Source organism: Ammospiza caudacuta, chromosome 25 (genome assembly GCF_027887145.1).
Source record: "Ammospiza caudacuta isolate bAmmCau1 chromosome 25, bAmmCau1.pri, whole genome shotgun sequence".
Lineage (NCBI taxonomy): Eukaryota > Metazoa > Chordata > Aves > Passeriformes > Passerellidae > Ammospiza > Ammospiza caudacuta.
In genome coordinates this window covers 5,182,069-5,207,230 of record NC_080617.1, presented here as the reverse complement: position 1 = coordinate 5,207,230, position 25,162 = coordinate 5,182,069, and the positions used below count along the sequence as shown (strand labels likewise).

General features: G+C 56.9%; 3 protein-coding genes across 7 annotated transcripts; all 3 read left to right on the top strand.

The window, feature by feature from the left end:
- Positions 1 to 8,447: 8,447 nt before the first annotated feature.
- On the top strand, positions 8,448 to 11,019 carry LOC131568093 (gap junction beta-5 protein-like). The gene is made up of 2 exons (XM_058819981.1): positions 8,448 to 8,555; positions 9,024 to 11,019. The coding sequence occupies exon 2, from the start codon at positions 9,048 to 9,050 to the stop codon at positions 9,873 to 9,875; it is 828 nt and encodes a 275-aa protein (XP_058675964.1). The 5' UTR covers positions 8,448 to 8,555; positions 9,024 to 9,047; the 3' UTR covers positions 9,876 to 11,019.
- A 3,741-nt stretch (positions 11,020 to 14,760) lies between these two features.
- GJB3 (gap junction protein beta 3) lies at positions 14,761 to 19,316 on the top strand. Of its 5 annotated transcripts, none has more exons than XM_058819987.1 (4): positions 15,484 to 15,690; positions 16,174 to 16,309; positions 17,340 to 18,124; positions 18,458 to 19,316. In XM_058819987.1, the coding sequence occupies exons 3-4, from the start codon at positions 17,370 to 17,372 to the stop codon at positions 18,471 to 18,473; spliced, it is 771 nt and encodes a 256-aa protein (XP_058675970.1). In that variant the 5' UTR covers positions 15,484 to 15,690; positions 16,174 to 16,309; positions 17,340 to 17,369; the 3' UTR covers positions 18,474 to 19,316. The 5 variants fall into 5 exon arrangements, with proteins under 5 accessions (XP_058675967.1, XP_058675968.1, XP_058675970.1 ...); XM_058819988.1 differs by having other exon boundaries at positions 18,394 to 19,316; XM_058819984.1 differs by lacking the exons at positions 15,484 to 15,690; positions 18,458 to 19,316 and adding an exon at positions 14,761 to 15,020 and having other exon boundaries at positions 17,340 to 18,152.
- A 986-nt stretch (positions 19,317 to 20,302) lies between these two features.
- On the top strand, positions 20,303 to 23,160 carry GJA4 (gap junction protein alpha 4). Its single transcript, XM_058819974.1, has 2 exons — positions 20,303 to 20,327; positions 21,070 to 23,160. The coding sequence occupies exon 2, from the start codon at positions 21,090 to 21,092 to the stop codon at positions 22,119 to 22,121; it is 1,032 nt and encodes a 343-aa protein (XP_058675957.1). The 5' UTR covers positions 20,303 to 20,327; positions 21,070 to 21,089; the 3' UTR covers positions 22,122 to 23,160.
- Positions 23,161 to 25,162: the final 2,002 nt, after the last annotated feature.

Here is a 25,162-nt window from a genome sequence, read left to right as displayed (position 1 = left end):
CACTTATCAGAGATGGGCCCAGGGACCTCCTTCAGGCACTGGCTGTGTTTGTGTTACCCCATCCACCACCTGGCCTGGCCATCAGGGGATGGGATGGACACAGGCTCTTGGGGAGTTTTCTCCTCACCACCAAGGCACCATGGCTGGTGCTAATGGCACCTTCCATTTGCAGGGCAGTGGGACACAACCTCGAGGGGTAACTCACGGGATCTTCCTTTCCTCACTAGAACAAGAGTTGGGGGCAAAGTCACCCAAGCAGAAAACAAGAGATGGAGCCCCCCTCATGAAAGCACAAGGGAATTTTTAGATCCCAATGACCACATTTCCCTCCCAGAGCTCCTCTCCTCCTCTTAACACAAGCACAGGAGCCATTCCTTGGCCGGAGCTCCAGCATTTCCCACATCAAGCACAAACCAAGGCTGACCTTCCTCGGCGGGCGGCAGCGCCGCAGCTGCACCTGCATCTCCACATCAATGCACAAAAGACCCATCAAAACCCATCAATGCTCAAAACCCATCCTGCAGGGTCATGGCCTGCAGCGTGGGGCTGGGGAAAGCCCATCCCAGCCCGGCGCTGCCCCAGCCACGCCGCGGCTTCAATGGCAGGAGGAGGAAACGCTTCCCTTGATCAGGAGGGATAAGAATAGCGAGCGGCAGGCGGGGTGTGGATGAAAGGCTCTCGTTGTTTCCCCTCCCGGGGCGATCTGGCCCTTCCTTTCCCAGCCATAATTGCGTGGCAGAGCAGAGTCACGCTCCACCAAAGGCCGAGCGCCGCGGGGCCGGGGCTCCAGGCTGGCCGGCGATGAGCGGGGAGGCAACGAGCAATGAGAAACGAGCAAAAGCCAGCTTGCTTTTGATGCCTCTCTTCTTCCTCTGACGTGCTGAGGAGTGATCAGGCTCTGAGGAAGTTGTTTGGAGCTCTGCCTCGCTCTGCAGAGGGATGATCTGCTGCTGTGGCACACCAGGAGGGCATGGAACAGCACCAGCCCATGCCCCAGGAGCTGCTCTGTGGGCCAAACTCAAACCCAACATCCTTTGTCGGAACTTCATACATCCCTCTGGCTGTCCAGAGTTGCCAAGGACCCTGCTAGGGGCCTCAGAGACCCTGGCACACAGCCCAGAACACCTGTGGGTTTGATTATGACCCCTGGAGCAAGTTACCAGCTTTGTATGAGGACCTGAAAGTCACAGAGGTCTGAATAGAATAATAATTAAATTATCACAGGGTGAAAATGTAGATTTTAGGATTTTTGGTATGGGGGTTTTGTGGACAAGATGGAGGAACTTGGGTCTAGTCCTTCTTTCTTCTTCTTGTTCTCCATTTTTTCTGCAGTCATGTTGGCACTTTGGGATTGGTTAGAGTAGAAGTGCACTGTCTAACACAGGTGATTGGGAATTAAGTGTAAATATGATATACGTAGTTTGTAGTATAAAAGGACAACACAGAGGGCCTGTGGCTGCCCTGCTGAGCAGATCTCAGCTGGGCAGAAAGAAAATTTTATAGATAAGAATTAATAAACAACCTCAAGACCGAAAAGTGAAGAGTCCAGACTCGTTCTTTGGATGTGCAGGCCGAAGCAGAGACATCCTGCACATCTCAGGGCAGCAATTAACAACCAAAACCCGAGAATCCCCGAGCCCTCCACAGCTCCACATCCCTCCAGCCATCCACGCCTGTGACCGTCCTGACAGTGCTCACTGGCTTTTGGTGCCTTCTGCTCTGGTGCTGGGGACAGGCTGGTGTGAAGAGCAGAGCCCTTGGAGGTGTTGTGACACCTCAGCACGGCCATTCCCAACCCAACAGCACTGTGGCCTCCCACTTCCCTGTGTTTTTTCAGGTGTTTCCTCTGGCTTTGCTTTCATTAATTTATCACACGCACACAGAGGATAAGTGGGCTCAAGCCTCCATCTCCAGCAGCTGAAATGGAATCATTACCCAGTGGATCCCACTTGGAGAAGCATTCCCAGCTGGTCAGCAAATTGTGAAGAAGTTCACCGTATCCTTTAGAGCAAGAAATTATCCTGGAGTGTAAGTTATGGCTCCAGCAGCCATACGGGTACAAAAAATGAAATTAAAAGGGTGGGTGAGATGGAGATTTAAATGATGCTGTAGAAAACACTGAGCAGGGGACACCTTGATCTAACTGGGGGTTCCCTTTGGAAGAAGGGGGCCTAGCAGCAGTGTCTGAAGGAGATTAAAGGGAAAAACCTGGCGCAAGAACCTGGCAACATCCCCTCAGCTCTGCCAGGGCAGGCATCTCACAGCTGAAGTCCCTTTCCCTGCATTGGCATGATGCTGCACAACATCATCCCTACAGCTGGCTGGTATTTTTGGGGGGCTATTTTGTCCTATTTTTAGGAAATGCCAATAGGGATTGGGGATTTTTTTTGGGTCTGGGAGGGAAAAGGTCAGCCTGAGCAAATTTCTCAACCTGAACTGAAAGCAGAGAGGGGTGACAAACCCACTCCAGCTTCAGATGGAGCTAATTAAAGTGCTGACATTTTAAGACATGATGATGTGAAATCTCTTGCTTCAAGCCAAGTCTGGGCCCTTTTCAGAGTTTGGTTCTGCTGCCCAGAGTTTCCAGGAGAGGTGCAAGCCAGCTGAGAGGGCTGAGGGGTTGTTTCTAACGTGATATCGTCCTTACAGTGAGAGCAAGTTTTTAACCTTTGGAAGAATCCTGTCATGTCAGGTTGCCTGGGCAGAGATCCCAAAAAAAGTGGAGCTCTCCAGCTCAGGTGCCTGTGAGAGGATTTGAGTCTTGGCACTGTTCTGTTTTACCCTCAAGGAGAACAGGGGAGGAGAACCCCAGCCCCACAACATGGGGGTGAACTGGTGCACACCCCAAAACCTGTAGCATCACCCCACAACAGTGACATAAAATCCAATATGTGGAGTTTTCCGGAGGATGGAGGGTGCCCTGGGAGGGCAGAGGAGGGTGGGCTGTGGCAGAGCCGTGTGCCATGTGCTGCCAGTGGGGCTGGCAGGGAGGAAGGAAGGGAGCTGCAATCAGGAGCTCTATTGTGGCTCTCGGGCTGCCGGCACAATGCAGCATTAAGAGACAAAGTCAGCTCGGCTCAGTGGGGTGCAGGAGGTGATTTGGGGGAAGCAGAGACCGGCTCTGACAGGTAGAAGGAGCCTGGAGTGATGGGGGAAGGCCAGACTGATGGGGGGAAGGCCAGACTGCTGCCGGCGCCTGCACACAGTCTCTGGCTCCGAGCCGAGCTGCAGGGCTGCGAGGGCGAGGGAGCTGTGCTGCTCCACTGAGAATATCCCGGGATTTTCCCAGGAGGGACCTGTCTGCAGCAGCCCTGGGGACAGGGATGCACCCAGGCATGAGACACAGAGGGGTGGATGGACGGACAGACAGACAAACAGATCTCCAGGGAGAGATTGATCAGGGCAGGCCAGGCACCAGCCCAGGCTGCAGCCGGAAAACCTTTCAATGTGAAGGGAGCTGGGGCAGCAGCATCATTTAGGGTTTGGGACTCACTTTAAAGCCCCACTCCTCACCCCCATCCCTTCTACAGGCACCCAGGTGCTCCTACCCCTGCCAGGGGAGGGCACCACGAGTCCCAAAGGTCTGTGCTGGTGCCATCAGGCTCTGGGGAGCCACAAGTGCAGCTTCTCACTGGGAAATAAAATAATACTTTGGGGACAACCTATTTTACTAGCTCAGAGATGAAACACCCTGAGCTCTGCCCCATCACCACACTCTCAGTGCAGGTGAGATGCTGGAGGTGAACTGAGGAATGGGAGGATGGAGATGAGGTGGGTCCAGGATGGAGATGAACTGGTGGGTTCAGGATGGAGATGAACTGGTGGGTGTGAAGATGGAGTTGAACTGGTGGATATAAGGATGGGGATGAGCTGGTGGGTTCAGGATGGAGATGAGTTGGTGGGTTCAGGATGGAGATGAAGTGAGGACTGTGAGGATGGAGTTGAACTGGTGAATGTGAGGATGGAGTTGAACTGGTGGGTTGAGAATAGAGATGAGCTGATGGGTTCAGGATGGAGTTGAACTGGTGAATATGAAGATGGGGATGAACTGGTGGGTTCAGGATGAAGATGAACTGGTGGATGTAAGGATGGGGATGAACTGGTGGGCTCAGGATGGAGATGAACTGGTGGACAAGAGGATGGAGATGAACCGGTGGGTTCAGGATGCAGATGAACTGGTGGATGCAAGGATGGAGGTGAAGTGAGGACTGTGAGGATGGAGTTGAACTGGTGCATGTGAGGATGGAGGTGAGCTGGTGGCCTCTCCCCAGCTGAGACATTTTCTGCTCCGTCATCCTGAGTTTTCTGCTCTGTTTTGCCAGACTGTTCCGGGGAAGGCGGCTGAGTGTTCTCCCAATGCCATCTAGTGTCAGCTCCCGCAGCCCCGGACAGTTATTTTAAGGCATCAGCGCTGATTTATTGCAGGAGGATCTTTGAGGGCCAACAGGCTGCCTGGGCTGGTTATTAACAGCAGCACGGATAACTAACGGATGGGTGCACAGGCTGGGCTGGATTATTTTTATTATCGCTCCTGTTTCGCACTAAAAACCCACCCTGGCAGGATGGAGTGCGAGGATGCAGCGCCGTGTCCGAGGTGATTAAAGTCTCTCAGCCTTCAGCCACTTGTCTTGTAGCCCCGCCATCACCTGAGGCTTAATCACTCAGAAAAGTGCTGTCATGTCCTATTGTCGCCGTATTGGGAGCGCGACCTCTTTCCCGTTTAGCTGCCATCTGAAAAGGATGTCACTTGCCAGGAGACAGGCGTGACTCAGGAGGATGGTGATGGGATATAAAGACTTTGACCCGTGAGCCGCCCATTTGGAGGCTGCCAAGGTCAGTGGCAAGGGCGGCGATGTCCTTTGCACGGCGATTATTTGGCCAAACAACCCAAAACAGGCAGTGATGGGTCTGTCCGTGACTCTCTGCTCCTTCATGAGGGCATCAAGCCCCCAACCCCTCCCAGCCTGGGGTTTGGGGCTGTGTGATTGTCCCCTCCTGCTTTGGAATTTGTCCTCCACATCTTTCCCTTGCCATCCTCACAGGGGCTGCACAAGCTGAGAACATTCTCATTTCTGCCTTTTTAGGGGCAAAGAGCCTCAGCAGCATCTCCCATTCATCAGCCTGACATGCAGAGGAAGTTTCACAGGACAGATGTGCCCTGTCCCCTGCTCGCGTGTCCCCTGCTCTGCTCACCACCATCACCTGCCATGATTTAGGTCCCTGCTAACCCCATCCTCATCCTCAGCCACTGCTGACCATGCCAATTCATCTCCTCGGCTGCAAACCACCTCATGGAGGCAGTTTGAGTCGATGATTAATTAAGGTCTCCCTAGAAATGAGGTTACTCCCTGCAGCCTCACATAGAAATGTAAGATTAATGGGTGCTGGCCGTGTCAGATGGCCACGACAAGGCTGGGTTTGCCTGCTCCCATCCAGACACTCCTTGAACACAGATTTTCCATGGAAGAACTTCCAAACAATCCCATGGGATGGGGAATGCAGCTGGGGAGCCAGGGGGCTGAGGCAGGGTTGGAAGCAGCAGCCAGTGATGCTCACAGACTCCCCCATGGCTGAGCCAACATCCAGCCTGCTCTGGGTGTTTAATTTTCACTAATCTGGTTGGGGTTTTTTAATTATCTGCAAACAAGGTGCCTTCTTCATGGAATAACAATGGTGCTGGGGGCAGTGGGCTGTGCCCACACCCCTTCCCTGCCGCTCAGCACCGCTCAGGAACTTTGCCCAGGACTTGTTTATCTGTCCTTATCCATCATCAACCGTGGGATTCCGCCCTGCTAACCAGCATCTGCATGCAGCATCTCCTGCAGCAGGAGCCAGTCCTGCTCAGCTGGTGTGTAAAAGCCTTCGCAATCACCCCGTGCTACGGAGCTGGAGGAGGTTTTAAATACAAGGCTCTTTAATAAGATGAAAAGAGCCCTTTCTTTCCCCACTGGTTCCCTGCTTGCTCTTTCATGCTGCCGGAGCCCTGGGGTTGTGTCAGGGCCTGCCTCTCCGTGGGCTGACAGGTTTCCTAACTCCCCTCCCTGCACTGTCAGCACAGCATGAGGAACAGCAATTTCCAGTTGCAGCAGCTGGAGGAGGAGGAAGGCCAGGTCGGAGCAGTGTGGTCGGGTTTTTATCTCCAAAACATCCTCAGTGGCACCGGTGACCTGCAGAAAACCCTGTGCCTCGGTGTGTGCAGCAGGAAAAGGGGTCTAATCCCCTTTACCTGTCTCCTCCAGAGCTGGCTGCAGCGTTTGATTCATGTCAGCGGCTTGGCTGGTGACTGCGGGATGAATGACGCTATATAAATGCAAAGTGTTATTAATATTTCATGTTGTAGTGAAAATGTACTAATGGGGCTTGTTCCTGGAAGATAAAGTGCTGCCATTAATACACCTTCGTGTCCCCTGCGCTGGGGACTCACCTGTGGAGGGATGGAGGGGCTCTACCCAAAGCAGAAACCGCCCATCACACCTGGCAGCTCCCCAAAAGAGGGGATTTTAACCCAAAAAGGCACAAAGAGCCACTTCTGACACCCACAAAATTAGGGGTACCTGGGGCAGAACATCCCCCTAACCCACCACTGTGTGCTGGTGGGTGGGTGCTGCTCTGGGTCCTCCTTGCCTGCCCATGGGGGACACAGCCCCTGGGACCCCCCTTTCCCAGCACAGCCACTACACAGGCACGTTAAAAAAAAAAAAAAAAAAAAAAAAAAAAACAACAACAACAAAAAAAATGGGCTTGTTTGATTTCAAACTGCAGAACTCTTCCCTGGAGCCATCCGCAAACACTGGTAATTTACTTTACAGCTGTTTAGATTTGTTTCTCTACATTTTTTTTCAAACCCCAGCAGAATTGCAAATGAAATGTGTGTTTGCTCCTCAAATGACTCCAGCTCTACCTGAACTCCTGCACCCCACACCTCCTTGGACTTCTCTCCCCTCTGACCCCCATCCCTGCACCCCAAAGCTGTGAGATGAGGATCAAACCCCCAAGAGGGGGTTCTCTGAGCTGGGGATTCAGATTCTGGTTTCAAGGAGGGGTGATGGGGAAGAGACTTGTGCCAGCTTGCAGGTGAGGGGTGCACAGGTAAGCAGTTAATTAATTGCCAGTGAAATTATCAACTGCCATGCACTAAATAGAGGGTGGCAAGGGGTAAATGCTAAATTATTGCCATGGCGCAAAGTTTCAATAAAAGAGGATTATAAAGGGTGGTGTTTAGCTGAGAGGGGGGTGCTCCCAGGGCTTTGGCCACTTTGGAGCGAGGTGGGTGCAGGGAAGACATGGAGGGACCCCAGGTAGTGCTTAATTAATTGCCAGAGAAATTATGAACTACCACCCATTTAATAGAGGGTGGCAAGGGATAAATGCTAAATTATGGCCATGGTGCAAAGTTTCAATAAAAAAGGATTATAAAGCGTGGTGAGAAGGAGGACACTCCCAAGGCTTTGGCCACTTTGGAGCGAAGAGAGATGGGTGCAGGGAAGGCATGGAGGGACCCTGAACTCCCCTGCAGAATCTGAGGACAGCCAGCCCTGAGCTCCCACCCCTTCCCGGCACGGCAGCGCTGCGGGGCCGCCCTTCGCCTGGGGAAATCTGGCTGGAAATCTTCCAAATCTTCCACGGGACACGTGGGGATCCTCCTGGAGCCCCGTCCCTTCCCCCGGGAATCTCCTCCTCGCTCCCAGGAGCGCGGGGGTGACTCATGGGCTGTCTCCGGTGCCGGGTGATGCTCTCCTGCCCTGGGCAGGCGCCGACCTGCAGCAGCGCTGCCGAGGGACGCCCGCAGGTGAGCGGCGTGGGGACCCCCTCTGCCGCGACCCCCGGCCCCGAGAAGGTGAGGAGGGCGCTGGGGAGGTGCCTGTGCCCGGCCTGGCACCAGGGCACAGGGAAGGAGGAATTTGGGGTGTGCGCGTTCCTCCAGGGAGGGACGAGAACCGGGAGCTCCGTGGCCACTCCAGTCCTGCAGGTGGGTGCATTGGAAGGGGATGAGTTCACTCCTCAGCGAGGGGGAATTTTATTATTTTATTGGTAGGCAAAATATTTAAGGAGATCCAGCGCCAAACGCAGCCCTGGGAGTTTTTGCAGGGCGCGTTTATCCGGCACGATGCAAGCCGGGCTCAAATCGGCCACGCAAGTATCTGTGGCTGGTGAAAATTGGGGTTTTTTTTGAATGCTCAGCCCCTCGGCATTGCAGGGGCTGTGCAGCCCCCCCCAGCCCAGCCCAGCCGCTGCCTCTGCCCTGCCGGGGGCTCCCCGGTGCCCCCTGGGCACGGCGTGGGCACACGGAGCGGTGGCACCGGGCGGATTCCAGCGGTGGGAGAGGACAGCGCAGCGCGGTGAGTCACGCCCCGGCTGCTCCTATTTGTTGTCTGCCTGGGCCAGGCTTGGCAAGGTAGGGGAAATTAATAACAAATACCTGGGCAACGAGGCGGGAGCTGCGGCGGGATGGGGGCTGAGCACCGGAGGTGGCTGGAGGATGCTGTGGCTGTGGCAGAAACCTCGAGTGGTGACAGTGGGGACGGTGCTTGGAGGAGACGTGTCACCTGGAGCAGGTCTGTGCTGTCAGTGGTGTCACCCGGAGCAGGTCTGTGCTGTCTGTGGTGTCCCTTTGTGCCAGCACAGGTCAGAGGTGGCCCCAGGAGCAGGGCTCAGTGCTTTGAGGCACACAGGAGCTCCTTTTGCTGCTGCTTTAGTGTCACTCTTGTGCCGAGGTGACAGGCAGGATTGTAGAATAGGCAAAGAAGGCTTTATTTAAAAGAGTGATATGATCGATTTTATTCTATTGGCTAACTAACAGAAACATCTTTCTTTACGCACTGTCTTTGAGAGGAACAGAAAAATAAAGTAGAGAAACACAACTTGCAAATTGTTTATAGTTAACAAGTTATCTCATCTTTCTAGCTCCTTAAAACTTCTCACAAGCCGCTGTGAGAAGTTGTTGTTGTTTCTCTCTTGCTGTTTCTCTCCCTCTGTCCCACAGCATCCACACTTCAGTGTCACGGTATCTTCTCTCTCCACAGGCTGCCTGACAGGATCGAGGAGCCATGAACTGGGGGTGGTTTGAGGGGCTGCTCCGCGCTGTCAATGTCTACTCCACAGCCTTCGGCCGCATCTGGCTCTCCCTGGTCTTCATCTTCCGCCTGCTGGTTTACCTGGTGGCAGCCGAGAAGGTCTGGAGCGATGACCACAAGGACTTCGACTGCAACACGCGGCAGCCGGGCTGCACCAACGTCTGCTTTGACCACTTCTTCCCCGTCTCCCACATCCGCCTCTGGGCCCTGCAGCTCATCCTGGTGACCTGCCCGTCCCTCCTGGTGCTCATGCACGTGGCCTACAGGGAGGCCAAGGAGGAGAGGCTCCGTGAGATCCAAGGGGACAATTATCGCCGCATCTACCCCAACCCCGGCAAGAAGCGGGGCGGGCTCTGGTGGACGTATCTGCTCAGCCTCATCTTCAAGGCCTGCGTGGACCTGGTTTTCCTCTACGTCTTCTTCCGCCTCTACAGGAACTACACCCTGCCCCGGCTGGTGAAGTGTGAGCTGCAGCCCTGCCCCAACATTGTGGACTGCTTCATCTCCCGGCCCACCGAGAAGAACATCTTCACCCTCTTCATGGTGGTCACCACCTGCGTCTGCGTGGTGCTGAACCTCATCGAGGCCACCTACCTGATCGGGAAGCGGTGCCACGAGTGCCTGGAGGTCAAAGGAGGGGACAGCAGGAGGAACAGCCACGACTGCCCCATGTCCTGTGCCAACCCCGTGGGCACGGGCGGGCAGGTGTTCCACGAGGCTGACTACAAACCCCCCACGGCCACCACCCCGCTCACAGCCTCCTGTCCCAGCACGCTGCCCAAGGATGAGGCTGGTTCCTAGAGCTGCCCAGGAGAAAGCAGGAGCTGCTCACCTGGCCTGCAACTTCCTGGCTGCTCTTCCTCCTCTGTGCTCCAGTGTAGGAGTGCTGAGGGTGGCAGCACCCTGGAGTTGGGCTGTGCCCGAGGGGTCTCTGCCTCTCCTGTCCTGGGAAAGGCATTTTACATCATCCTGCTGAATTTGGGGTAAAGCTGGGGCTGTAAAACACATTCTGTCCAAGGCAGTGACAGGCAGCTGTGAACTGAGAGTGGTGCCCACACTCTGAGCCTGTACCAGCCAGGACAGACAGCCTGATACCTCAGGAAACCCCTCTCCCTGTCTCTCACCCCACATCAGCCACTCAGTGGGCGTCAAGGCGACCTCAGACTGATGCAATTGTCATTAATAACACTCATTAGTTGAGTGGGGACAAGAGCAGGTCCCAGGTGCTTCAGCCACCTCAGGCATGAGGATCCAGCCAGGCGGGATGGATCTGTGGGTTGCTGGATCATCCTGCCTGGCCAGGGCAGAACACCTGAGCAAAACAGCCAAATACAGGAGGGGAAAACACGCCAAGCATTGATTAAACAATGACATTAAATGGCAGAATCTGATCTCGTTTGTTGCTGTAATCCATCGCGTTCGGCCGTGACACGGGCAGTGCTGCCACTTCCGAGGCCATCGGAGCAGCTGAGCATTAGCTGGCATGAATAATTAACAATAATTTCATGGCGAATGCACTCACAAGTAACATTAACACTGAACATGCAGCTCGATCTGTTACTGGTTTTGCTCTGCTCAGAGGGTGTGATAATTATTTTTTCCACGAGCAGTGACAGTGCCAGCGCTCCCTGGCTCTGTCCCAAAGGAAGTGGCACAGGGGGTGAGGGGACACCATCGCTGTGTCCTTTATGTGACTGAGGCCATTCTCAGTGACAGATCATTGCAGGGATCCAGCTGAGACCTTCCATGGGCAAAACTGAGCTCTTTCCCGCAGCTGGATGGGGCTGCTGGGGACAGGCAGGGCTGAAGGGAAGCCAAGAGCAGGTGGGGCTGCAGCACTTCTGGGACTGAACCAGCCACTGGTGAGGGTGAGGATGGTGGAGAAGCCCTGGGGGGATCCTGGCCACAGGCACTGAGCCCCCTGAGCCCACAGCAGCTCCTTGATTTTGGGGATCTTTGGGGTCAGAGACGCAGATGATGAAATACATCTGCATTATCAGATGTACAAATGAAATACATCAACACGGATGATGAAATAAAGAATTTTTTCCACTTCTCAGGGGAAGTTGTGCTGGCACTGTCTTGCTTCCATCCACTCCTGCTGCTGGATTATCCACCTGAAAGTTTTCTTTATGAAGTGCACAACGTCAGAGGACACAAGTTGTTCTTTGTGTGCGAGCCATTGCCCCGCATTAAAGAGCATGGGCTGGGCTGTTTGTTTTCCAGCAAGGTTGGCCACTCCTGCTCCAGGCTGGAGAGTGAAACCCCAAGGAGTTCCCCTCTGCAAGCACTAATGGGGACAGAAATGAGCCCCAGAAAAACCTCCCTGTGCCACCTCTGCACACCAAAGCACAGCTGGAGCTGCTGCTCATTGACAGACACCTGAAGATCCAGTTGTGGATGTTGTTGTGCTGTTTTGTCATGCTCAGAGCAAACATTGCAGGGCTCTGAGTGTCTTGCACCATCCAGGCTTGGGATAAGCAGCAGTCAGCCAGAAAAACGAGAGCATTCAGCTGCTTCTTTTGATACTGGTGGCAAAAATGGAGGTCTGGGTGCTGGGATATCTCCTGGAATGCAGAGGCAGGACCAGAGTCAGCAAACCAGGGGGTGTGTCACAATAAAAGCTGAATATTTCCCAGATTTCACGTCCTCACACAGGAAATTCCCTGTATTTGCTTGTGAGATCCCAGAAGACCTCTTAAATCTTGGGATGGGGGAATTTTAAAGAAATTCACCACTAACTGAGCCCAGGCAGGGATGAGGAGCAGACTGAGTACACAGGTCAGGGTAAATTGACCTCCCCAGCTTGGGCTTCTTTCTGCCCTGGCCAAAACCTGCCTGTTTGCTGGGAATTGAGGAGAATCTCTCTGATTTATGTGCAGCCCTGGCTGCCAGCTCCCAGGCCCCCATGACTCCTCTGCCCCTGCTCTTGCAGGGGAGTCTCATCCCTGGGGATGTGGCCCTGCAGGGGGGACAGCTGTTGGCAGACAGAAAATCCTGCCATGCTCCATTTAAGACCCTTCTAAAAAGGGTTTTATGTCTGAGCTTTTCCTGCTGGTTTGGCATCCAGCTCTACAGTTTGGGTTTTTTCTTCATGGAGGAGCCAAGGTTGGGCCTCCCTAAATCCCAGTGTTTACATGTGGCCCTGAGGCCTCTCAGCTGTCCCCCAGCTGTGTTGGAGCAGGGTGGCACCAGGGTGACACGTCCTGGGCACAATCCTGCAATGCTCCATTTAAGACCCTTCTGAAAAGGGTTTTATGTTTGAGCTTTTCCTGCTGGTTTGCCATCCAGCTCTACTGTTTGGGTTTTTTCTTCATGGAGGAGCCAAGGTTGGGCCTCCCTAAATCCCAGTGTTTACATGTGGCCCTGAGGCCTCTCAGCTGTGTCGGAGCAGGGTGGCACCAGGGTGACAAGTCCTGGGCATAGCCCTTAAGCTCCCAAGTGCTGAGATGTGCAGAACCACGCTGTCACCTTGTCCCTGTGCCCACACTGGCAGCGGGGGCGCAGGGATGTGCCCCTTGACGGATTTATGGATTCACCCAAACACCCAGCTCAGCATTTCAAGCACTGCCAAGCATGGAGCTGTTTCAGCTCCCCACCCAACTGCCTGAGGGAGATTTCAGGTGCCAAATGCACCTGAACTCTCTCACCGTGACCACAAGAAATCTCAAAATTGCAGGCAAGAGGCTGCTCAGGGGGATCCGACCCCTCTCTTCACCTGGCCCTTACAGGGTTTGGCTGTGGGGCAGGGAGCAGCTGCCTCTGCAAGCATTCAGAGCTTCCAGTGCTTCTCAACAACTTCTCTCTCTCCAGGGTTTTCCACCTCACAGCCCCCAGATTCCTGCCGAGCTCCTGCCACACCAGCTCTCTGCATAACATAGCTCAAATTCCTGATCCGGGCAGCTCCAGGGTCAAGGAAGGTTCCAGAGACACTGCTTGGCTCTCAGTTGAGATTAGAGTGCCCATGGCTGTCCATTCCTCCAGATTAAGCCCATCCTGCACCCCCAGGCTGCCACCTGGGTTTGCTTTGGGTCTCCTGGGCTCCCATTCCATTGTCCCAGCCTGACAAACCCTCACTGGCTTTATTTGCCCTCCTGGATACAAAAAGCCTCGGGGCAAGTGGCTCCTTGTCTGCCAGGAGAGCAGGGAGCAAATCTCTGCAGGCAGGGAGGAAATTCCTGATCCAGGCAGCTCCGGGATCAAGGAAGATTCCAGAGCCCCTGCTTGGCTCTCATCTGGGACTGGGGTGCCCATGGCTGTCCCCTCTTCCAGGGTCACCCCATCCTGCACCCCCAGGCTGCCACCTGGATTACTTTAGGCTCTCATACCATTGACCCAAGCCTGACAAACCCCCACTGGCTTTATTTGCCCTCCTGGATACAAAAAGCCTCGGGGCAAGCGGCTCCTTGTCCGCCAGGAGAGCAGGGAGCGAATCCCTGCAGGCACCAAAGCACCCCGGGGCTCCTCAGCCGTGTCCCCATGGGAGGGGTGGCCCTGGCCGGGTGCCGAGGCGGCTCCAGCGCGGCTGATCGGCCCCAGGGTGTGCCGGAGGATTCCAGGGAAGCCTCGGGGCACTCTGGAAACCAGGCGAGGGAAGGGAAGCAGCATTCCTGCCCGGCTACATCGGCACAGGCATCTACCCATGGGATATCCGGCGGGATGGGGCTGGCTCAGCCTACTGGAAGCCCCCGGTGCTCTGGGGAGTGGGACAGAGCGACACCCCACCTTGGGGACACCCTGCAGGTCCCATGGGGGTGCAGCATGTGAAAAACGCATGTATTTTATGATTGGCTTTTTGCAAATATTCAAATGAATATTATATGTGTTGTGTCAGAAAGTGATGCAGGATTAATTGTCTTAAGTACCGTGTTAAATATAGTTTTAGGTTATAAAAAATGTTAAAATAGAAACGATGCTATGTAAGATGCTTTGTTTAAAAGAAAGGACTCGCAGCGAGATAGCAACCACAGGACACCTGAATCTTTCAGAGAAAAAGAATTTATTGCCCTCTTATCAGAAGAAATGAACTTCTTCCCACCTCGAAGGTGCTGTCAGGATTCGGAGGAAGAAGTTGACATGACCAGACAGAATCCTGTGTTTGAATGGAATTTATGCATCATGTATGAAGTGTATGAATATGCAACAGGCTATTGCTTTTAAGGGTTAACCCTTTGTTAATTTTTCGGGCTCGTGATGCCCAGAAAAAGGTACCTGGATGTCCATAACTCTTTGTTTTTATTGTCTCATATTGTCTTAGTTCAATTTGTCCAAATTGTTATTACTCTAATTGTGTTACCATTATTTTTAAACCACTTTATTACTATTAAACTTTTAAAAAATTTAAAAACAAGTGATTGGCGTTTTTCCCAAGCATGAGGCAGCAGCAGAGCAGGGTCCGGCTGCACGGGGACCCTGGTGCCACCCTGCTCGATGGCAAAGGTCCCACCTGGCCACACCGGCCCCGCCAGGGCGGTGCCTGCAAGTTCCTGTAGGTTGGAGATACCGATGAGCTGTTGCAAAACTATTACTAAGGCAAAATCATTTCAAAAGTGGGTTGCAATTGCGTAATCCGGGACTCTCAGCCCTGCTTGCTGGTGGGCGCAGAGCAGGGGGACAGAGCGGCGTCTCTGGCCTTGCTGCCAGCCTGCAGTGCCCTGCAGGGATGGGACATCACCTGGAAGGAGTTTCCTGCGGAGGAATGCGTCTGTGCCGATCTCGCTGCGGGATCTGACCCGCCTTTTGTTGTTGGAGCCGAGCGTGTGTGTGCATGTGCAGCCAGAGCCTCTCCGGAGCTGTTTGCCAGACTCACCCAGTTACTGGGAACCAAACCAACCACCCTTCCCCTCCCCTGCTCAGACAAACCTGCGTGTGCAGGAGGGCTCAGGCTGGGAAGGAGCTCCCCCGATCCCATCCGGACACCTTCCTCTGGCTCTGCCACCTGGACAGGTACCTGCTGGGGCACTGGGTACTCTGGGGCTGCCAGGGTGGAGGGGGGACAGCCCTGCGGGGTAACGGGGGGCAGGTGGGAGCTGTGCTAAGGTGTAACGGGGTGCAGGTGGCTGCTGTGACAGCGGGGTCAGAAGTGGGGATCCCATCATCACACAGTGCCACATCGGGACCCCACAGGCCGTGCCAGGGGTGATGAAGGGGGATGGCACAGCGTGGCACCCCAGGGAGCAGCAATGGCCTCACGGCCACCTCATGGCCACCTCTGTCCCACTCCCAAAAGGGGCAGAGACCCCCTGAGAAAAGTGCTTCTGCTGAGTTTGCAGCCCAGGTGGGAGCAGGGCGCTGCCGGCTCCAACGCCCTGCGCCCACACGGGGCAGGACCGTGACGCAGTGGGTTGGCATCCCGGGGGCTGGCAAAGGTGCCGGGCTCTGCGGGAGGCAAACGGGCACTGCCGGCACAGCTGAGCGCTCCTGAGAGCTGCCCCTGCTCTGCCTGGCTGCCATCCAGCACTGGGCAGCCTGTGGGGGCTCACAGAGTGCTGCCCACGGCCACTGCCATGGGGATTGGTGCAGAGCTGGGCACGGAGATCACAGCCCCTTCCTGCCCCACGGCGGGTCCATGAGTGGAGCCAGCGCTGGGCTGAACTTGGCACACACTGCTGGGCAGGTGGGTTATGGGCAGGTGGGTGCTGGGTTGGTCTCGTTGGCACCAGGGTTGGGGTTGTGGGTGAATTGGCAGGCTGGCACTGGGGGCATGCAGAATGTCCAGGTTCCACCAGCACCAGCTTTGGGGGACAAACAGCAGCTCTCCTCTCCCAGTTTGAAACCCAAGGGTTGGGTGGGAACGCAGTGATTGCTCCCCACCCTGACTCCCGGCCAAGGGTTTGCCCGGAAGGAAGATCTGGTTCCAGACGGCGTGGTGAGTGAAGGTGTGTGGGCATGGGCAGAGGCACAGCCCTGGCACTTGGCACATGGGGACCCCAGGGACCCCAGCCTGGGGCCACTCAACCCAGCCACCCTTCCTGGTGTGGAAGCGTGGGAGCACAGCCTCAGCTTCGGGGTTTGCTCTGGGGTGGCCCTGGCCAAGCACAGGCTCCCAGAGTGTTCCATGGGCTCTGGGCAGTGCTCCAGGTTCTGTTCCACCCCACAGCCCTGGGACACCGCAGTGCACTGGATGAGAGGACCCTGATCACCACTCTGCCATCGTGCCCTGGCTATGCCCCGTGCTGGACACTCCCCACCCCACAGCCCCCGGTGAGCGGGGAAGGAGCCTGAGCCTCCTCCAGGTACGTCTTGGAAGGCACTGGGTGGGCAGGAGGCAGCAGCAATTCCTTAAAAGTGTTCTGTGAATCTCTTTGCCAGGGCAGACACCTTCACAGCCCAGAGGGTTGTAAAAACCACCTGGGTTTGTAAATCCAGGTGCAGTAAAGCTCCGGGTCAGGCTTAGCACGTCTCCCTGCTCACTCAGGGCAGCCCCAGGCTGAGCTGCTGAGCCGGTTTGGCCGTCGGCACCTCCGGCATTTCTGCAGGGGCAGAGCACTGGCCAGGGTGACATGGTGGTGACACACACAGACTGTGACACACACACACACGGACTCTCACTTTCTGCAGCCCCACTGTCACCTGTGTTTGGGCTGCCTCAGGTATTACCCGTGAGACAGAAAACAGGTCCCTGGCATGTCCCAGCACACCAGCTGGGACAGGAGCAGCCATTTCCCCTTTGGCTGGTGATCCTGGCCTGCTCCAGCAGAACGTGCTGCCAGTTTGCACCAGCACACACAATCAGGCACGGAGCTGGTGGCAGCGACTTGGCCGTGTGGCTCATCCCTGACAGCAAAGGCTCTGTCAGAAGGAAGTGCAGAGGGATTGAGGAAGTGTAAAGAGATTATCAGCAGGAGTGTGAGGATGGGCTTTACTGTCTGCAAGGGTGAAGAGCCCCCGTCCTAGATGAATGTAATGTGGTGGGGGAGAGGATTCATAGGATGGAGTACACTGCCAAGCTGGACATGGCTAATAGGAAGAGTAGGCCTAGGTTAAGGTCTGCTAAGGAGAATGGATGGGGCAATGGGGTTCAGATTGAGATTGCTAGAAGTAAGGCTAGTATTGGGGTTGCGATAAATAAGATTGGGGAAGATATTGATGGTCAAATAGGTTCTTTGATAAATAGTTTTAGTCCATCTGCTAGAGGTTGTAGGAGCCCGAATGGGCCAACAATGTTTGGGCCCTTTTGGCCTTGTATGTATCTTGTATGTAAGTGAGAGTTAGTGCAGCAAGAGGTGTGCAGTGGGGTCTCCATTGCTCCTTCTGCCTCTCCAGGTTGGGTGACCCTGGTTTCCCTCAGCTGCCATGGATTGGAAAACGCTGCAGGGGCTGCTCAGCGGGGTCAACAAGTACTCCACAGCCTTCAGCCGCATCTGGCTCTCCATGGTCTTTGTCTTCCGTGTGCTGGTCTACGTGGTGGCGGCCGAGAAGGTCTGGGGCGACGAGCAGAAGGACTTTGACTGCAACACGCGGCAGCCGGGCTGCACCAACGTGTGCTATGACCACTTCTTCCCCATCTCCCACATCCGCCTCTGGGCCCTGCAGCTCATCTTTGTCACTTGTCCTTCCCTCCTGGTCATCATGCACGTGGCCTACCGGGAGGACCGCGAGAGGAAGAACCGGGAGAAGAACGGAGAGAATTGCCCCAAGCTCTACAGCAACACGGGCAAGAAGCACGGCGGGCTGTGGTGGACCTACCTGTTCAGCCTCTTCTTCAAGCTTGTCATAGAGATCCTGTTCCTCTACCTCCTCCACAAGATGTGGGACAGCTTCGATTTGCCACGGCTGGTCCAGTGCACCAACGTGGATCCGTGTCCCAACACCGTGGACTGCTACATTGCTCGGCCAACCGAGAAAAGGGTCTTCACCTATTTCATGGTTGGAGCCTCCTCCATCTGCATCGTCCTCACCGTCTGTGAGATCTTCTACCTCATCTTCAAGCGAGCTGTCCAGAGGACAAGGAAGTGGAGGAAATCCAAGCGCTCCGTCAGCTACAGCAAGGCCTCCACCTGCCACTGCCACGTCAAGTCAGAGGAGAAGGAGACCAAGTCCCAGCCGAGGTGTGTGGCAGCCCTGACTGCTCTCTGAGGGGTGCTGGGGAGGGTGGTGGGGGAAGAAGTGTCCTGGTATGTGCCAGGGATGGTTGGCACCACGGGTGACCACCACACTCTTCAACCAGGACCTCGGTGGCTGTAAGGGGAGGGGGACACATCCATGGGAACTCTCCTGCTTGGGACCACGGGCACATCCCTGGCTGTCCCAGTGGTGTGGACACGCTTGCTGGCAGGTTGGTGCTGGCCATGCCTGAGTGTGTCTGTTCTTCCCACAGAGAAGAGCTGTGACCTCACATCTATCCCAGCCGGTTCACATTCCCCTCAACTTGGCTTTTCCAGCCTGGCAAATCCCTGAACCCTCAAGAGTTGACCTGTGTGAAAACTGACTAAACCCAACAAAGTAATGTCCCTGGAGAGAGACCCACGGGTGCCCGAGCAGACACAGGTAAGGCAAGGGACACCTGGAGCTCTGCAGGTGGCAGTGCCACAAGCATGGACATCACAGCAGCACACAGATCCTCGTGTCCAGAGCTTCTCTTGGGTCCTGCTGCTCTATGCTGGGTGTGAGTGCCCCCAGCTGGTGCCCAGCCAGGGCTGGTGTCACCCAGTGTGTGCCAGTCCTCCCAGCTCACTGTGCCTCACACATGCACTGCTTTCTTTTGTACCAAGAAACCAAAGGAATTCTGGGCTCTGTGGCCAGAGCTCTCTTCGTGCACCCAAAGTAACGACAGAGGACCAGGGCTCCAGTCTGTTGGAAACTGTTCTGCTGGCCCAGTTTGCCCAGTTTGCTATTCCTCCCCCTTGTCTCACACAAGCACCAAGCCATGTCTTGCCCAAAAGCCCTTGCTGGCTCTGCTGCTTCCCTTGGTGCCTCTGTGTCCCCCCTCACCTCACATCACACCCAGCTCAAGCTACGGATCCAAAAGTCCAATAAATGTCATTTTTGGAGACACCAAAATCTGCTCTACACGCTGGAAATTGGGGACTGGTGAGGGCAGAAGACATGGATGTGCAGAGGTTCCTCAGGAGCCTGCAGCCAGGTCCTTCTCATCCGCCTGAGCTGGGCATCGGCCGAGCCCACAGCTGAGCTCACGTCCGCCCGTTCCGCCTCTCCCAGCTTGTCACGCGTCGTTAAACTTTAATTCAGCAGAACCTCACGCTGGCCCCCAAGGAAATCAAGGAGGGATGAGCATCAATTATTTACTAAACCTTGATAAATATTACAATAAATAGAAATTATTTCCATTTAATCTCTCCTTAAGCAGCGCAAGCAGAGGGTCGGCTGTTCCCAGCCCTGCTCAGCCCGCCCGCATTTCACGGCCCCACTGGGGTGTGCTGAGACCCCCGAGAGCAAAACTCCGTCTGGAACCTGAGCGGGACTTCCCGGCCGGGCTCTGGTGTGGTTCATCCCGAGAACCAGTGGGACGCGGGATCGCAGCTGGGCTCTGATGGGGCTCAGCCCGGGAGACTGCGGGATACGGGATAGGGGCTGGGAACCGGTGGGGTTCATCCCAGGAACCGACGGAATCGCAGCTGGGCTCTGATGGGGCTCAGCCCGGGAGGCTGCGGGATACGCGATGGGGGCCAGGCACGGTGCAGTTTATCCCGGGAACCGGCGGGATGCGGGACTCCGGTGCCCGGGAGCCTGCGGGATAAGGGATAGGGGCCAGGAACGGGTTGGGTCCATCCCGGGAACCGGCGGGACGCGGGATCACAGCCGGGCTCCGGCGGGGCTCCAGCACCACCCAGCGCCCGCCGCGCCGCACGGACCTCGGGGGCAAACCACGAGCGCCGCAGCCGCGGTCCGGGCGGGGCGGCCAAGGACGGAACATCCCCGGGACACCGGCGGGGATCGGACGGAGCATCCCGGGGTCTCTGGCTCAGCGGTTTGCCCGGTGGCGGACCCGCAGCCGTAGATGAGAGTGTGAGAGGCACCCGAGCTTCCACCGTTCGCCCCCAGCTTCGGCCCCGACGGCTCCGGCCGCCCCCGCTCCGCCCGCCGGGGCCGCCCCCTGCTCGGGGGCCCGCGGGAGGGGGCGGCCCCGCACACCTGCGGCTCGGCCCGGCCCGGTGCTAAGCCCCGGCCCCCGGTTTCCTGCCCACGCTCCTCCTCCGGCTTCCCCGGGCCCCGAATAAGCGGAGGCACCCGGGCCGACCCCGCACACTGAGCGCGGCCCGAGCCCCGCGGGACGTGCCCGGCGCGGCGGAGGTGAGTGCGGGCACCGCCGGGACACCGTGCTGGGGACAGGGCACCCCACGGCTGCCGGGGGTTCCTTTAACGGCACAGCCGGCACTTCTGAGCTTAATTAGCGGCGGTTAACGAGGAGCCGGGGCTGCGGCCGCCCTGTCCCTCTCTCACAGCCGGGCCCCCCAGAATGCCGGGAGTGGCAGCAGGGTGGTGAGCGGTGCTGGGGATCCCCTGGCCGTGGGAGGGGACTGGGGCTGGGTGTCCATCGCCCTGCAGTAAGGGAGCTGGTGGAGGGCTGTGTGTTCAGTTTGGGGTGGCAGCTGTACCCCAAGGGGTTGTGCTTCCCCTCTAGACCATCCTGCTCTCTGCTTTTTTGGAAAGCCAGGGCAGCAGCAAATTTGTGAGCCCCCACGGTGCCTCCCCTCAGGCGCCCTGAGCTCCCTGGGCAGCCCCAAAGCCCCACTGGCTCTGGGCTGTCCCCAGAGTGGCCAGGAGAGCCACGAGCTGTGGGTGCCGCTGGGAGGGGAGAATCCCTGTCTCTCCCAGCTCTCTGTTCCTGCACTGTGTAGGAGGAGCCCTCTGGGGACTCCTAAATGCTGCCTGGAACCGTCCCTCCCTCAGAAGTGGGATGTTCCTCAGAGGGTTTGCTGGGACACTGCAGAGCAGCCATATCCTGAAAAAGCAGGGTTTGGGTGGTCACATCTGTGCTCCCCAGCATGGAAACAGGGCACTGACGTGGCTGCTGTCTTCTCTCTGCTGGCAGAGGCAAAGGGTTCCTAGAAGATGGGTGACTGGGAATTCCTGCAGAAACTGCTGGACCAAGTCCAGGAGCATTCGACAGTGATCGGGAAGATCTGGCTCACCGTGCTCTTCATCTTCCGCATCCTCATCCTCGGCCTGGCCGGGGAGTCCGTGTGGGGGGACGAGCAGTCGGATTTCGTGTGTAACACCAAGCAGCCGGGCTGCACCAACGTCTGCTATGACAAAGCCTTCCCCATCTCCCACATCCGCTACTGGGTGCTCCAGTTCCTCTTCGTCAGCACCCCGACCCTGATTTACCTGGGCCACGTTGTCTATCTGTCCCGCAAGGAGGAGAAGCTGAAGAGGCAGGAGAGCGAGCTTCGGGCTGTGCACAGCAAGGACCCCAAGATCGAGCAGGCCCTGGCAGCCCTGGAGAAGAAGATGTCCAAGATCTACATGACAGAGAGCGGGCGGCTCAAGATCCGAGGGGCTCTGATGTGGACCTACATCACCAGTGTCATCTGCAAGAGCATCTTTGAGGCTGGTTTCCTCGTGGGCCAGTGGTACCTGTATGGCTTCTCCATGGTGCCCCGCTATGTGTGCAAGAGGGACCCCTGCCCCCATCAGGTGGACTGCTTCATCTCCCGCCCCACCGAGAAGAGCATCTTCATCATCTTCATGCTGGTGATGGGCCTGATCTCCTTAATCCTGAACCTCCTGGAGCTCTTCCACCTCTGCTGCAAGAGCCTGCTTAGCAACATCAAGAAAGTGTCAGGGCCAGCTGTACCGAGCCAGGACAACTTTGTGGATGACATGGTCACCAGTCCCTACTCTCCCAAGCACTATCCCTTCCTGCCCATGGCTGAGAGCCACGCACCCTCCTACCAGACCTACAACAAGCTCTCCAGCGAGCAGAACTGGGCCAACTACCGCAACGAGGAGAACCTGGCCCTGGGCGGCGGCAGCAGACCCCTGTCGGACCCCTACGCCCCCGGGGCTGCTGAAGCCTCCGCCCCGGAGGAGAAGCCGGGCAGCCGGCCCGGCAGCTCAGCCTCCAAAAAGCAATACGTGTAGTGCCGGGCTGGCCCCGGCCTGCAGGGGGACGTTCCTCGCTCCCTTGTGCCTGCAAAGGTGCTGGCTGTGGGCAGGCAGCTGCCTCCTGCCCGGTTCTGTGCTGTACACATTCCCCTCTGGAGGCCCCAGAGACCTGCCCGCCCGGGGATTGGGATGGGATGCTCAGGCCGTGGAGCTCTCGCCGGTTTTCCCCACAGACCCTGCGAGGAAGGAAACTGCACGAAGTTCCCCGGGACAGCGTGTCCCGTGTGCTTGGCCGTGGGAAAGGGAGAAAGCCCTGGAGCCACGGCGTGGAACAGGCTGTCCCCAAGGCATGGCTGGAGGCTGCTGGCCATTGGGAGCTGCGGTTCAGCCAGAGCCCAGAGCCGGGAGTGCAGCCGTGGGAAGCTGCTCCTCTGCAGCCTCCACACGGAGCAGGCTGAGCTGGGACTGCCAGGAAAAGCTGGGCTGGGGCAGCTCTGACTGATCCTGGCCACCAGCCCCATCCCATTCCAGTGGCCCTGGCACCTGCCCAGCGTTTGCTGCACAAGCTGCCCCCTCCCCATGGGACACGGAGGGGTTAAGCCAGCTCTGTTGTCACCAGCAGATCCCTGGGTCACTGTGGGTGACCCAGGAGTGTGAGTTCCTCCCCTCCCAGCCCTGGGCTCTTTCCCATGGGATGTGTGCCTTTAAGTTATTTTTAACCTGCTGGGCTGAGCACGGAGTTTCTGCCTTAAAGGTGCAGTTTGCAGGGACTTTGGGGGCTGTGTCCAGCCTGGCCATGTGCCTTGGAGCCCTGTGGGGTTTAGGGGGGAATCAGCCCAGCACCTGATGGTTTTGGGGTTTTTATTACTTTGCACTAGTCATCTCCTGCTCTGGGCTGAGGGGCTGGGGAGGGGGGACTGGAAGGACAAATTTGTCACAGGAGCTGTCACCCTGACTTCCCCAGCCCACTGATGCTGTGAGAGGGGATTGTCCTGCTGTGACCAAGGGGCTGCAGGTCCTGTGTGACCCAGGTGTGAGGGTGGGGGTGGGCACTGCCCTCAGCACTGTTTCCCTTCCCCTGGCAGATTCTGTGTTGCATTCTTGTTGAATAAAGTTGGATGAATGAGAAAATGTGAAGGAGGTGTGACTGTGCTTCCTGCAGCCTCCAGCTGCCTCTGGGAGGGCAGGTGAGGGTTTGGGGCTGAGGGAGGGAGAAATGCCATCCTTCACTGGGGTGAAGGGGAAAGTGAACACCCAGCTGTGCTGTGGGTGCCACTCACCCACTGAAAGCACAACCCTCCCTCCCTGCTGCGGCCTCCTGTCCCCCTGAGGCCAGCCTCAACTCAGGGTTTTGACAGAACTGTCACGTCCCAGGCTCGTGGTGGCCCAAAGCAGAGCTCAGCCCCTCTCCCTCCACTGCAGATAAACCCAGCAGAGGCCATGGAGCTGCTCGTGGCTGCATAATAGGTGGAAATGAGCCACAGATAAAGGCACACAATGTGGCTGGGGCTGTTGTTTAGTTTCCCCAGCCAAGCCAGGCCAGAGCAGAGCCTGCTCTGTATCAAGGGCCTCTCTAGTGAGGGTGGGACAGGCTAAAAATACCCTGGAGAAAATGAAATATGGGTGATATGGGGCAGTGTCACTGCCATCGACCACTGGAGGAAATGAGGAGGGAGGCACCCAGCTGAGCTGCCCTTGGGCTGGGAGCCGAGCCCACCCTTGGCTTCCTCCCTGCTGAGGATGAGGGGGGTGAAACCCCTTGGGGTGGGGGTTTGGGCACATCAACAGCTCCCAGCACTTCCCTGTGCCCTCCTGGAGGAGCCTGGGGTAGATCTGCTGTGGGAGGACCCTGCCCTGCAGTTTGCAGGGACTTTGGGGAGCTGTATCCAGCCTGGCCATGTGCCTTGGAGCCCCGTGGGGTTTAGGGAGGAATCAGCCCAGCACCTGATAGTTTGGGGGTTTTTGGGTATTTTTTACTTTGCACTAGTCATCTCCTGCTGTGGGCTGAGGGGCTCTGGAGGGACCTTGCCCTGTTGCCCATGTGGGACCTGCCAGGCCACCCCAGCACAATGGGGGCCACATCCCCATGCTCCCCAGGAACCAGCAGAGCTCTGGGGGGAGCAGCCTGGTGTGCTGGGTCAGGAGGAAAGGAGTGAAAGAGAACAGAGCAGCCATGCCATGTTTACCCACCACAGCGTCCCCAGGTCACCTCCCCTCTCCCAGACTCCTGTTTTTGTTGGCACAGAGGGAGCATCACGCTTTTCCTAGCTACCCTGCAAGGTGAAAAACAAGACAGCCGAGACCCCCCTTTCCCTTGCCTGGATTTGCAGTGCCCCGGCGCTGCACAAACACAGCTCCGTGTCCCACCATTGTTCCCGTGTTGTGACAAAGTGCCTCGGGGCAGCTGCAGTGACCCCCCAGCCGCCGGGACGTGCTGCCAACAACAACAGCGAGGGGTTTTACCTGCGGGCCGGGCTGGGGAGGGGGCAGCAGCGGGGCTGGGGTTGGCAGCAGCCTCGCAGAAGGGTGGGCGGGCAGCCCTTAGGCAAATAAAAGTTTGGAGCTGATAAGAGGCCAGGCTGAGCGCTTTGGCACAGCCCGGGGACAGACAGCGGCCAGACAGGCATTTCTCACACCTCCACACTCCCTCCTGAGTAAACAGCTCCCTCCGGTCCCTTGTGGGAACGGCACTCGCTCCCCCAACACCCGGCCCTGGATGATGATGCTGAGCCCCATGTTGGCACAGTGAGGGGCTCCCATGGGCACCCCCAGAGTTAGGAAACACTGTGAGGCAGCTCTGCCAGTCCTGGAGGGACCACACACTCCCAATTCCAGAACCCCAATTCCTGCTGGGGATGTTGGTCTAACACCAGTCACAGTCCCCCCGAGCCCTGGGGCTCCTCTGCAGGGAGGTTTCTGACCAGGTTTCTGACCAGTCCATGCCAGGCACCCTGCTCAGCTCTGCCATGCCTGGGACAGAGGGCTGTCCTGCCTGAAAGGCTCTGCTGGCCAAGGAGTTTATTTTTAACCTTTCCCAGCATACAGCAAACAGCAAGTGTCTAAATCTGACCCACTCA